This window comes from Berkeleyomyces rouxiae (assembly GCF_048999995.1).
Source record: "Berkeleyomyces rouxiae strain 22BRR77 chromosome Unknown BrBRR77_ptg000002l, whole genome shotgun sequence".
Lineage (NCBI taxonomy): Eukaryota > Fungi > Ascomycota > Sordariomycetes > Microascales > Ceratocystidaceae > Berkeleyomyces > Berkeleyomyces rouxiae.
This window is the reverse complement of record NW_027396492.1, coordinates 492347-505633: the sequence shown is the minus strand read 5'-3', so window position 1 is coordinate 505633 and position 13287 is coordinate 492347. Positions and strand designations below refer to the sequence as shown.

Here is a 13287-nt window from a genome sequence, read left to right as displayed (position 1 = left end):
AAACCTAAGACAAAATTCAAGGGTTTTGGGCAAGAGAAGAGAAAGAAGTTGATAAAATTGTAGACATTAAGAGTCGAGAATGCCAAAGTACACATGAGTAATTCGAGGGTTCCCCAGGAAGGAAAGAAAGAAAAGCCGGTGCGTGCCTTCGTTGTAGTCGTGTAAATATGTTGCTCTTAGAATATCCGTAATGGTTTCGTGATATGGGAGCAGTGGGGTAAGGTGTAAAGGCTGTAAAAATGCAGACATGCTAGGTATGCTTGAAGTCGCCAATGGAGAAGGAAAGGGAAGTCGTGAAATGGTCCGTAGGATATGCTGCAAGGCACTCAATGGGAATAAGAAATAAGATACAGATGACGTGAGGGTGTTGAGATAAAGGCCAGGAATAGGCATGGGTGTAGGCGAAAAACGAGACCATATGAACGTGTGGTGGGTGGCGAGTATCGGGGCGAAAAAAAAATGCATGAGATTCGTCATCCAGTAAAGAACAAGGAATGGAAAAAAGCAGGCGGCTATCAAAGGAAACGTATGGCTTGAACGAAGAAGTATGCGACGTCAAGTTCTTCAGAAGCCCCGGACACCGGAAGAAGAAGAGAAGAAGCTACCTTTGCCAGCCAACATTCCAGATGACGTGCGCGATATCCCTGGCGGTATTAATAATGTCAATGAGCTGGCCTGCAAAGCCATCTTCGGGAGGAGAAGGAGGAGGAGGAGTAGTGGAGGGGAGATAGGATATCTCCATGTTGGAGGGTATAATAGTGTTCATACCCAATGTGGAAGAGCGCGTGTTACCAGATTCGCCGAGGCTGCTTGTTGAAATTGATCGTTTCAGGCCACCAAGACCACCACCACTGCTGGCGCCGATGCCACCTAGGCTAGAAGACTGCATGAAAAGGTCGTCGTCGTTGTCATCATCCTGGTCCGGCTCGCTGTCATCCTCATCGCTGTCTCCAAAGGCAAAGCCCTTGGACGGGGCAGGAGTGGAAGAACGCAAGAGCGAACGGCCATGCTCACTGGCTTCGAAGCTAGCATCTTCTTGCTGCTCGATCTCGACTTCGTATTCGTCATCACTATAATCATCACTACCAAAGACGATTCTAGACTTTTTGGCGTGTTGCAAAGTAGTGCTCGACGAAAAGCTTTCCTGAGACAGCGAAGGCGATACAACGGGGCTACGGAAGGAATGCTTCATGGCTGTCTCGGGCTGAGGAGCGTCGTGCTCGCATTTCAAGGTGGTGGAAGGCAGCATGGCGATGGTCTTGCTCAGGTTCGGCCTAGCCGGGGCGGACTTTTGGCGCAGCAGAGGGCCTCTGCGGACGCGGGTGCGGATTAGGATAACGCCTTCCTCGTCGTCAGAAAACGAGTGGTTGAAGAGGGGCTCCTCATCGTCGGGTCCCTTATTGTCGACGGCGATACATTGGATAACCTGTTCGTTAAAGTGAATGCGTTTCTGTTCCGATGGAGAAACAACTCCAGAAGGCAAAAGAGAAGTAGGACAAGTAGGAGAGTAGCCGGTACTTAGTCGCCGTCTGCCTGAGAAGATGTTGGCGGCGTTTTTGTTTGTGTTGTTGGACGGAATTGCGGTGCGTCTAGTGCGCAAATGGGTTTCCTGGGCCTGAATGGCAGCAGTGGCCTGCTTCACCAGAGACGAAGTCGACAGGGACCGCTGCAACATGGCTTCGGACTTACTCCTCTTTTTCAAAATCGGCTTGGTGGTAGATGCAGCACTGGGAGGGTCGTTGCTCGACGTGGTTCCATCCTTAGGGGTACCACCGACTTGGAGAGGGCCGTACAACCAGGTAACATCGGATTCTTTGAGCCTATTATAAAGTGCTGGTTAGCTGGATTAAGGCTCAGAGAGGCCACGCGTGTAGACAACCTCCTTCTGCACCGGCCTGCTGGGATCGGCATTGCAGAAAAGCAGTGTAATTGCACGCCAAAAAATGCTTGTTGTGTGAGAATTTTGACATAGCCAAACAATTTGTCATCTTGCAGAAAGCCGAGACAAGCCAGCAGCATGTCGGGATCGAACAGGAAGCTTTCATGCAGCATTGACAAAATACAGGAAAATGCAAGATGCAAACATGGGTGCGTGACGTGACCAACCAAAGGACAAAGCCCATGTTCACACATGAAAGCGAATATGGTGTCCCCAGAGCAAGGGAGGGCACAAGACGGCGGCGAAACCGAAGAAAAGAATAAGGAAGTTGGAAAGACTCACCAGTTTAGAGTCTCTGGGGAAACGGTCTTGAGCTTGTTTTTAGATTTCATCCACGTACGCCATGACGCATTTTCAAGGCGGGCCGAGTTGGTGAACTCGCCACGGCGAGACACGACGTATTTCCACGAGGACCAGATATCCTCCTCACGCCAATCGTGGGAAAGGTAGTCGACATGGCGAGAGGGGACAGCGCGAACGGCAGTATCGTCCTCGGAGTTGAAAAGAATGGGAGACTGCGGGCGTGAGGTGACGACCGAGTTGTCGGGTTCGGGAGAATATGACGTGGTGGGTGACGCAGTATATGAAGGGTCGTCTTTGGGGCTCAAAGGGGACTCCAGGACGTCTGTTTCAAAGTATTGGTGGTAGTGGGTGGGCATGGTGTAGTTGTTAAGGGGGGCATAGTCGCTGTTAACAGAGCCTTCGTAGTCAAAATCTAGCGACATGGCGGAAGAGGACTCGGAGTCTATGGAGGAGGCCTTGGTTACAGCCGGCGGGGGAGAGGGAAAGGCGGCGGCGGTGTACTCGGCGGTGGGATCAGGTGTGGCAGTAGGCGTAGAGTCAGCGGTGCTAATAGTGACGGCAGCGCTGGTGGTGAAGGCGTCTGCAAAGTAGTCACCGAGCTGGCCTGTTGATGCAGAATTGTGGAGCCGGGAACTACTGCCAGAGCGTTTCAAGCCTGCTAGGGCAAATTTTGGTTGAGACAACGATCTTCGAAGACCATCCCCAGACGTGGAAGGGAACATGATGTTCTGGGGGACGGGATGCACAGTGGCCATGCGAAATTAGTATTGACTAAGGTTCAAAGCAAAAGACGACGAGGTGACAACACGGCGCAAGGTAGAATAGCGAGACAGGCGTCAGCAGAGCAGACGATGAGGGAGGCCTGGGGGCTTGCGTATGAAGAAGGGACAAAGAAGTAGTCGGGAACGAAGAGAGGCAGAACAAGAGCAGCCTGGAGGTAGAAAAAACGCGGCGGCCTATGGAATGGGGTGGGAGACGACGAGGATGTCTGTACCAAGGCACACAAAAAGGAATAGCACAAACAGGGTTCCGCCACAAGCAGCAGCCTTTTCCGTTTGACGATTTCAGTCTGAAGCGGGCAACAATGGTTGCTGTGCGAACAGCGACGATTGCAAGATGGCGCTGCACTTTTGGATTGTTTGCTGTCGCTGGTTGCTGTAGAGTACTGTGATGGGGACGGTTCAGAGCAGCAACAATGTAGTAGTCTGAAAAACAGTCATGTGTGGATGCGAAACAGGAGTCAAAGAGCATCCGCGCATGGGGGAGAGCGAGAGGGAGGGGGTCAGAAAATCAAGGCGGCAGTTGGTCTAGGCAATATCTCGGTGTGGTGGCGACTTTTTCGAAGGGGACTTGATCTTTGGTGTTGTGGGCGGTGGCGATGCAGGCAGCACAAGCAGAGACTTGGACTTGTGCTTGGAACGAGGCGGCGGGCAGATCTTGAGATATTGGCGGCGAGCATCAAAGACGAGGACAAAGAACAGAGAACAAAGAAGCAGGAGAATAGAGAGCAAAGAACAGGAGAGGCTGTTGGCACAGACCACACGGATGGCAGATTGGCACACGGGCAGCGGGCGATGATGTCTGTCCTGGTCGGTCGAGCGAGTCTCGAGTCTAGAAGAGCGGCTTTGGGGTTTTGATACGTCAAAGCTGGGACCTTTCCCAGACAGCGGTGCGTTGTGTCGTGAGGTCGCAGACGATTCGAGCAAAGTACAAGGAGAAGCGGACTGCGGGCTGGTAGAAGCGTCTTTTTGGGGGATGCCGTGGGCTGCGTTCTGAGCTCCGCTGTCTTTATTTAACTATGGCTAGCCAGTGCTGAAGAATAGCAGGGATCGAGGAGAGGAAGAGCAGTTATGGAAGGGAAAAAAAAAATCAAAAAGAAGGGCCGCACAGGAAATAGCGAGACGAGACAGACTAGTAGAGACAGCACAGCGAGGTCACTAACTAACGGAGGTCTGGAACTCGGGTGCAGGAAGAGTGTAGGAGAAAAAGGAAGGAAAATTCCCCAAAAAGAATTACTGGAAAAAGGGAAAGCTGACCAACAAGGATATGCCGGTCAAGTGAGCTGAAATTTTTTACCAGATTCTATCCCAAAGAGACCACTAAGTAAGGCAGGAAGGCCAACCTAGACGGCTTGGTTCAGGTGGAAAAGAAGGCCACAGTAACCACATGGAGTGGGCGCGAAAACTCTGAGGGGACTCGACAGAGAGAGAGAGAGTGGGGGTTTGATGGTTTGAGCCCGCCGCCGACAGACAGTCTTGAGCCTCTGTGCAGGAGCTTTGTGATAGCTCAAGTGCAGAAAGTACACCACAACTATCTCTATCTCTGCCCACCGATATCATCGTGCCGTCTGAACAGGCCCTCGCCCACGCCCACGCCCACGCCTACGCCCACGCTGCGATTCTCTCTTGCAGCCCACTCGCTCACTCTCTCATACCCTCCACAATACACAAAAGCGGTGACAGGTTCGTGGGGGGAGGGGTGCAGGCGCAAACGTGGGGAGTCGGCCATCCCTGTTAGTTTTCTCTTATGCAGCGCTCTTATTATGTGCGTGTGCGCTTCTCTTGTGGGTGATGCTACATATTTTGCATGTCGGGTGACCTCGAACAAAAAAAGAAAACACCGACAAAAGAGCACACGCAATAGCAAAAACCCACCAAAAGCGACCGCCTGTATCCAGCAACCAACTATGCGATGCGCTTTCAAGCCCAGCGCATTTGGCGCCATTCCAAGCCTGTCATCCGCCGTAAATTAGCGCATGTCAAGCCCTGTTGCCAGCACCACTCTGGACGTTTGCAGCCCATTCCCGGCACTCCAAGCAGCTTCAGACCTGTCTGTCGGTCAGTCTCTTTGTATCCGCTTCACCACCTACAATCACCAACCACTCTCCACTGTGACATCCGCCGGGGTCGTCCTTTTCTTGCTTCCCAGCACCCATGCCAGCCATCCACTTCGGAATCTCCAGCAACCCCAGGCTAGCCAATATCAACACAGCATGTTGACTTGAAATCCCGGGCCTCAAACGTTGGCCTTATTTTGGAGACAGACCATTCGCCTTACTCGCACCAATGGAAAGCAAATGATCGCGTGCAAGGCATTTTGCCTGCTGGAAAAGACTCTGCACTGTGGGCTCTCCGCGTCTTTCATGCGACACCATACAGTGTAAGGTTTCCTCGGCCCCACTGTGACTTACCCTTCTATGCACTTTCCACCATGTCCCCTTCTCCCCCCTCCCCCCTTGGCTCTAGTCCTGGTCTCCTACGTTTCCTGAGTGGGCATTCCAAAGAACTTCTATGTCGATCAAATCGGTTTATGACCTTCCATGGAACAAATTGTATTATTTTATTCGTCCATGGCCAGGTCTATACCATCCTTCCGCCAGGCTATTTTCCTCTTCTCTCTCCGAACGACTCCAACTAAGCCTCACAAAATCCAAGCCAAGTATCACCGTCTTTTCTTCTCGTGTTGCATGCAAGGCTGGTGGCTGAAAGGAACCAGGCCAAAAGGGTCGAATATCTTTCTGCATTGCTTTACATTATGGCTTCGTACATGACTGAAATGTGTGCATGATGTAGTGCAGTCAATAAGTCAGCATACATCAAAGTAGCGCTCGTACTTACTTGTTATGTAGTGAACTGGAGATCTTGAGTGTTTTTTTTTTTTTTTTTGGAGATCCGGTGGATAAGAGGGATAGAGGGTTATTAGGGTTACATACATCAACCACTGGCGATAACTTCACCAGGGAGCTTTTGGCCCTCTGCTTAAGTTCACAGCCACAGTTGTCGTAATGAACGACAGTGGCTATTACTACAGCTATTCGCGGATTTCGCAACAAAGCTTCCAGTCCAACTGTCAGCAAACACAATCCATCTGTAGTCTGTCGAGATAGTTTTAGCCAGCTATCATCAAGCTATCCAACAGATTCCATCCAAGACGGCTCACTCTACAGGTAGTTATACACATATATATGTTGCACATACATGTGTAGACAGCTCCGGTCTAGACCTGCCTTGAAGACCAAGCACCGGTGTTGTCGTTGGTCTGATGTTCTCCTGTGCAATTGTATATTGTACAGGAACGCTATCCCCCTTCTGTAGCAACACACTCTTAATGCCTCGAAACATTGTCTACGAACTTGACATGGAAGAGCAGCCTACAGAAGACACAGAGACCCATCTAGAACCCGCGTGCGACGGTTGGCAATTCCTTCCTTTCTGTTTCGATCCCGTGCCCTGCCGCTTGGATCCGGTCCGATTGATGAGGCTCAATTAATCAAAAGCCAATGGGGCCGTTTTTTTAGCACATGGGGCGGGCCAGGTTTATCTGATGTTGGCGCAATGTTAGGCGTTATTTTGGAAATGAGGCCGTGGCTGTACGTAACTATATGTGATGTGATCTGATGTAACAGGCCCTGGTATTGACGAATCTCGTGAGAGCTGAAACAGGGAGACAAGAACGTGTCGGTGGCCTTTATCCAAGCCTCGTGCAACACTCGCTCGCTCGTCCGTGTCTTGATGGCGAGTTTTGCTGGAGACAAATACGACGTGCATCTGTAACTATGTAAAGCTAAAGATGCATACATCACGCTCAACCTCAACGGCGGGCAGGTCATGTGGACGCGGCCTGCTCTGTCTCATTGCGCTTCACTTGCTTGGTACATGACAGCATAGATTACATTACATTACATCACATTGGATCTGTATATGTGTGGACATGCATACATACATGCTAGATAAAGTCTTCTGGCTTCTGGTCACTGCGACTGAAAGCAGCTACGAGACTTTGTCCGATGTTGCCGTAAACCGCCTGAGAATCTGGTGCTCCGAGACACAGCAGCATGCCACAAGAAGTCCCAATGTGCGTGGCCGTGAGCGTGGCCGTGTGCGTGGCCGTGAGCGTGAGTCTGAGGATCTGAGGACTTCCACCGCACCAAGACATCACGAGGTTGTTGGTCGTGGGCAATGCGCGGCACACACGAACAAGGAGGCTGACCCGAAGGCCTGCCTGTCTGTCTGCCTCCCCTGTTTCTCTTCTCTTTTTCTCTTGTCCCATTCCATGTCTCTGATTCCGCTTGGGTGGTCTTGGGTTCGTCTCCAGATTCCCCGCATCCTCTCTCTCTCTTTGCCCAACTTGCTTCTTGTCTCTCCGTTTCACCTCATTGTCCGAATCTGGAGCCGAAAAAGGGGCAGCAAGCAAGAGAAACCCGCCAGGGGGACCTGATCCCCAGAGACATCCAGAAACATGCACTTACATACATAATATGTCTCCCCTAATCTGGACTTTCTGTAAACTTGGAGATCCGCTCCGGCCACCACCACGCCACGAGCTTGTCCTGTCGGGCTTCAAACCGGACTTGCAAGTAACTATAACTAACTATTAACTAACTAGCTACATAACCTCAAAGAAAGAGTCTGCCGCGGCATGTTTGAGCGGGGCTCCTGTGTTTTTTGTTTTGTTCCGTCTACACTACAAACATGAGTCTGAATGATACTCGCCTAGTGGAACAGTCTCTTTTTCCCCTTTCCCATTGTGTCTCCCTTGTACATTGAATTGAACGCTTGTACATGCTCACACATGCTATTATTCACGGCCAGCTAATGGCCCAAAGGCCAGGGACCGCCTGTACCTGCATGCTGCAGACACTCGGTGCCGGCTGCAGGTCAAGTTCACGATCCTCGGGTTGGTGTTGAGGGGAAGATTGTGGCTGGGCGTGAGCTGTGCATGTGGGAGACTGGCTAAAACGGGATAAATAGGCTTTTTATGTCTTCTGGGCTCCTTGGTGCCCGTATTTGACTCTTTTATATTGTCATTTTTGCTCCTTGACGTCTGCATTTGTCCGCGTGCAGCTTTATCATTATCGTTTGATCAATCCACCAAGTGTCTACTAACCCTAATTTCATAAGTTCCCATACCCGAGGCCTCTTTCACCTATCAACGTTTGGCGCCTATCATTTCGACTTACTCTCATCTTTTTACCAACATTGACTCTTTCTTGATGCCCCCGCCCCTCTCTCCCTCTGGCTTCTAAAAAAGCTCCCCCACTATTCGTCGAATCTTCGCCTCTGACCCCATGACAGCTCAGCAAAAAGATCACATCGGGTTCCAAGCTCGTTAGCTTTGAGCTTCACCGCTACTTTCACAGTGGCAGCATAAAACAAAAACAGAGGCTGAAATACTAGAAGTAGTAGAAGCAATGGCCATTGTTTTCAATATTGTCTCTGCTAGTTGACTGTTCTATTGCAGATGTGCATATAACTACTTCTATAACCCACTGGTTATGTATTGTCTGAGATTGCCCACTCGTCGTTAATTCCAAGACCGAACATTAGGAGGAACATGGACCCAAAGCTATTACACATAACTACCCGTGGACATGACGAGAAAATATCAGGAAATACGTATCCATTATTTTCTCCTGCTCTGACTCTGTGCTGACCTCACGAAACCGCATTCCGGCAAAAGAAAACTTGGACGGCGAGAAAAAGAAAAAAAACAGGCCCGGAGACAAGACTCTATAGAATATGGCTTACTACATACATGCATAGGGACTTTGCATCTGTCGTATACCATCACGTTCCAGTCACGCTCACAGCCAACTACATAGTTAACTATACACTCTTATAGCTACCCATTTGTATGTACATATGGTCAATACTTGTAGGTCACTTGACACAGAAAATATCACACAGACCAGCACCCCGCTAATGTATGTATGTATGTACCCGTACACAGACCAACGGCGGCATCTTAGTCGTATAGCTTTCTTGTTATGTGTAGCTACATGTACAAGTGCATTTTTGCTTCCGCAGGAAATCGAAGGCCAGAGAAAACAGAGGAACCCGCAGTCCGGAAGCACGGCGGGCGGGTATAGCCGAGATAAGCGGCCAGAAGCGAGATCTGTGGTCTTGGCCAGTCTTGGTCATGTTGTTACGATACTTGCATAGTCCAGGTGCACATTGAGATACCAAATTGTTTCTTTCGCTTGGATGGACGTGCCTGTAGCTCCTCAAAACTTGTCGTGTCTATACATACACTTTGATTGTACTGCTTTGAACTCACGACCTCATATCCCGGCTCTATAGCGACTATGTACATATACATACATACATGGCTATGAAGGTCTGGTCCAGTGTCATATCAGACATGTGTTCATGTATATGGTGTTTCGATCCCTTTGATTCTAAACCTTTTCAAACGCAACCGATCTCGGCAACCGGAAGCTAGCACAGAACATGCTTTTCTTGGGCGCCACATCACGCACATCATGAATCTGGACTTGTCCTTCGACTGCACCATCCCCCACCACCAGCGTGACGCCAATCTCCTCCATTATGCGCTCCACGATATCGGCATATGCTGCCTTATTGTCGCCCTTGACTGCAAAGCAGTGGACATGGACCATGGGCATCTGATGCGTGCTGTTGCCGGCAAAGACATCTTCATGGCCCGCGTACAGTCCGCGGAAGTGATGCAGGAATGTTGTTGCTGAGGCTGGCAGGTTCATCACGAAGTGGTTGACGACAGGCGGCACGGGCACAGTGTGGGCAGGCGGTGCCGGCTTGCCGGCCTGTCGGTCGGAACGTGATTGCTTGGTGGCAACAGTGGCAACAACGCCGGCACGGGACGCCTCGAGAACGGAGGTGGCGGCAAAGTGAATGAATTCGCGGCCATCTTGGTTGAAGGGGCGGACAAACTCGCCGACCTGGACGGGTGTCAATAGTTAGGAAACGTATGTTCCACAAACAGGATGTGATGTTCTTCAGACGTACCTTGTTCTTTTTCACGGCCAGTTCCATGTACTTGTGACTCTCCGGGTTGAAGTCATTCGCCCACACAAAGACGCCCTTTTTTCCAGCCGGCACAGCAAACGGGCCAATCCCGGCCATGACATCAGCCACAACCTCACCCGGCTGAAACATGTTAATTAGCCGTGTGTGCTCAGTCTCCAGTTTGCTGTTCCAGTACACCTTGGCGTAATCAAAAGCGAAGACACACGAGTTTTCGTGCACCTCGACGTTGAGATCGTCGGGCCCGCGAAGAACTTCATAGGCAAAGGTGCGGAACTGCGACTCGGCACCAACATTGTCAATCTTGTTGATGACAGTGCGCACGCCGTTGTTTTTCTCGGCAATCACTTGTGCAATGACTGACTTGTAGGGCAAGTAGCGATCACGTAGGTTGAGATGTACTGCCACATGGCACGTGTTAGAACGCAGGTTTTGAATCTGCAAGTCTGGAGAATGCGGGAGCCTAACCAACCTGGCCGACCGAATTGTAGCCTGTGGGGATTTCATCATGGAGCTCCTCTGGTATTATTGAGGATATGACATCGACTGTTTTCCATTAGCACAAGGTGTTTCTGTCTGTGTTTATAAAGAAGGCCTGTCTGCTGTTGTGACGTACGGTAACTCCAGTAATCATACTCCAGCTTTAGCTCGTAGGGCACAACACCCAGCTCGTCTGCTTTGACAGCCTCAGCTAGAACAGCACCATATGTTGAAGGATCTATTGCGTGTCAGAAACCTGCACCTCGGCGTTTTCACATACTCGGAGTCCCATCACCTCACATACCCTCTGGCTTTACACTAGGCTTTAGCAGCAAACACTTGCCGCCCTTTTGCGCAACCTCGGGCCGTGGATCTGCGGCAATGGCCGAGAGTCTGTCAAGCGCAAGTAGCTCATTGCTCTTCTCCATCAGCTTGCGATACTTGGAAATGGTCTTGTTGTCCTTGATGGTGGCGGCTGAGATGTTGAAGGTCTTGGAGAACAGGCTCTTGTCCAGTGTGGTCATGGCCCGCACCAAAGGGGCCCTGAGGGGCAACATGGCGGCTTCTTGGTCCTTGAAAACGTGGCTTGTCTTAGTGAGTCTTCCCATCAACGGATTGGGGCGGAGTTGCTGTTTGTGGGGGTTGGGCCTCTTCATGAGCGGGCGCCCCAGATTTTAGGTCAAGTAGAGAAGAAGTAGCTATTGGGGACTTGGAGAAAATATTTGTAAAATACTGTTGAACAGGCTCGACTCACCGTCATAATTTCTACAGACATGAGTTTTGTGGTCTGTTGCAACAGAAGTCAAAGTGTTGTGCAGGGATTTTAATTGACGTCCAATGTTTTTTTTTTTTTTTTTTTTTTTGCAGGTGGAGGCTCACGTTGATGGTGAACAAGGCTGAAAAGCCAGAAGAAGAGGGGCACTTCAGGCGACAGCAAACTACAAGCTTTGAATTTTATCAGCCTCGCCAGCCCAACCCAGACCCAAATACAGCGTACAGCGGCGGCCGGGGTTAAACAGAAAATTAAAGTCAATTTATGAGAGCCTGGATGATATGATATGATGCTCATGGAATAACCACTATACTGAAATGAACAAAGGATGCAAGATGAAAGACGCCATCAAACTATACCCAAACACCCCCAGAAAAGAATATGATACAACTCGTTTCGTTTAGAAAAAGCACCTGCATTGTAACGAGCCCGCAAGAGCCCGACAAAGTTGCTTGTTTATTTACCCTTGCGCTGTTCCGAGCCGGCAAAGCTGCGCAGACCACGCAGGAACACCTGGTATCCCACGCCGGAATTGTCCTGCAGGCAGAACAATTCGGACAGTCGAATCTGCCACGGCGGGTAGCCAGAAAGCTCAATGTAGGGTGAAAAAACAAGCAGCAGATCGGGCTCACTCATGATGCCTTCTGATAGCTCGGCATCTAGAAGCTCAATGTTGATATCGGCAGGTGCAATCTTGCCCTTCTGGCACATGTCAGCCAGAGTCTTGGTCAAATCAACAATCGAGTCGCGACCGTCCTCCTCCGAGACTAGGAGGAGAGAAAGACTGTTGCCAAGACGCTGGCTGTATAAACCGGTTCCCGGGGAAGAAATGGGCTCCGAGTGCGGGGCATTGACCGTGAGGGCGGGGTAGTCGACGCCGTAGTAGGTATTGAACTTTTGCAAAACAGCACGGTGTAGCTGGGGCATGTATCCCTTGAGGACTCCTGCAAGTGGGTTAGTCGGTTGAAAAAAACGGCTTCCCGTCTCTTCATATAAACCTACCAGTACGCTCGTATATGGAAAGTGTAGGGATTCCAGCACAAGCCGTCCATACGGCCAAGTCCGACGCGTCATTGATGAGGCGCTCCAGATCGGTCGCACGCCCCACGTGTTCCATCTTAAGAATAACACTGAGGTGCTTGGGCTTCTTGGCCAAGGGCTTGACATCGCGTTCGATCAAGGCCGGTGTGCGATGATGGTAGAACAAGATGGAAGAAGTGCGGTACGCCACGATATGCCAAGCTTGGCGCAGCCGAAGAAACAAGGAAAAGATGGAGTGCATGGTAATGAAGATGAATAGGTACAGTTGTTGACGCAAGAAGCGACGCAAGCCAAAACGCGGCGTGTTGGGCTGCTTTCTGGCCCAAGGGTTTCCATCGTCGGCGTTGGGATCGGGGAGATGGCGCTGAGGACGAAGAGAAGCATAGATGTTAGCAGACAGCCGAAATGGGAAGCACGTGGACAGGGAGACAAACCATAACCAGTGACAAGCGCTGCTTCTCGTTCAGGAGACTGTGGTTCTGGCGTTCATCTTGGCGATACGCCTGCCTCTCTCTAAGATTGGCGGGCATGTTGACTATCAAGTTGAATGTGGGATGTGTGTTGTTTGGATGGTTGAAGGTTCGCGTTGAGCTGACCAGAAGGCGTTGGCGGGCAACGAGAAGAAGAGACTGGAGCGGGGGAAAAGAGAGAGATGATAATCACGGGGAGATCGATGTGATAAAAGTAGAGAATGGAGGGGCGCAATTGGTAGGCAGACACCAAAAGGCAGAATCAAAAAGCTGCCAGCTATGAGTTGCGTAAGCTAAGATGGCAGTGCTAGCAGCTGGAGCTCTGGAGCTTCAGAAAAGGATCGGTGTGGTAAAGAAGACTGTGGACGGTGGCTTGGTAGCAAACCAGAATCAGAAGAGGTGGACGTTAGCTGTTAAGTTAATCAAGTTGAGTTGGATGTATTGCATGTGGATGATGAGAAGTAGCTTCGCCGGTTTGTTGATAGTCCAAGAGTGATG

The 13287-nt window shown here is 50.4% G+C and overlaps 3 protein-coding genes across 3 annotated transcripts; all 3 read right to left on the bottom strand.

Annotated features, from left to right (window-relative positions):
* Positions 1-601: 601 nt before the first annotated feature.
* BROUX77_001681 (uncharacterized protein) lies at positions 602-2997 on the bottom strand (the record flags this gene model as incomplete). The annotated part of the gene is made up of 2 exons (XM_073746137.1): positions 602-1820; positions 2222-2997. The coding sequence occupies 2 exons, from the start codon at positions 2995-2997 to the stop codon at positions 602-604; spliced, it is 1995 nt and encodes a 664-aa protein (XP_073606763.1).
* A 6422-nt stretch (positions 2998-9419) lies between these two features.
* On the bottom strand, positions 9420-11162 carry BROUX77_001680 (uncharacterized protein; the record flags this gene model as incomplete). Its single annotated transcript, XM_073746136.1, has 5 exons — positions 9420-9941; positions 10009-10427; positions 10495-10572; positions 10643-10744; positions 10811-11162. 5 exons carry the CDS (start codon positions 11160-11162, stop codon positions 9420-9422), a joined length of 1473 nt encoding a protein of 490 aa, XP_073606762.1.
* Positions 11163-11734: 572 nt separating this feature from the next.
* BROUX77_001679 (uncharacterized protein) lies at positions 11735-12849 on the bottom strand (the record flags this gene model as incomplete). The annotated part of the gene is made up of 3 exons (XM_073746135.1): positions 11735-12222; positions 12281-12683; positions 12754-12849. The coding sequence occupies 3 exons, from the start codon at positions 12847-12849 to the stop codon at positions 11735-11737; spliced, it is 987 nt and encodes a 328-aa protein (XP_073606761.1).
* Positions 12850-13287: the final 438 nt, after the last annotated feature.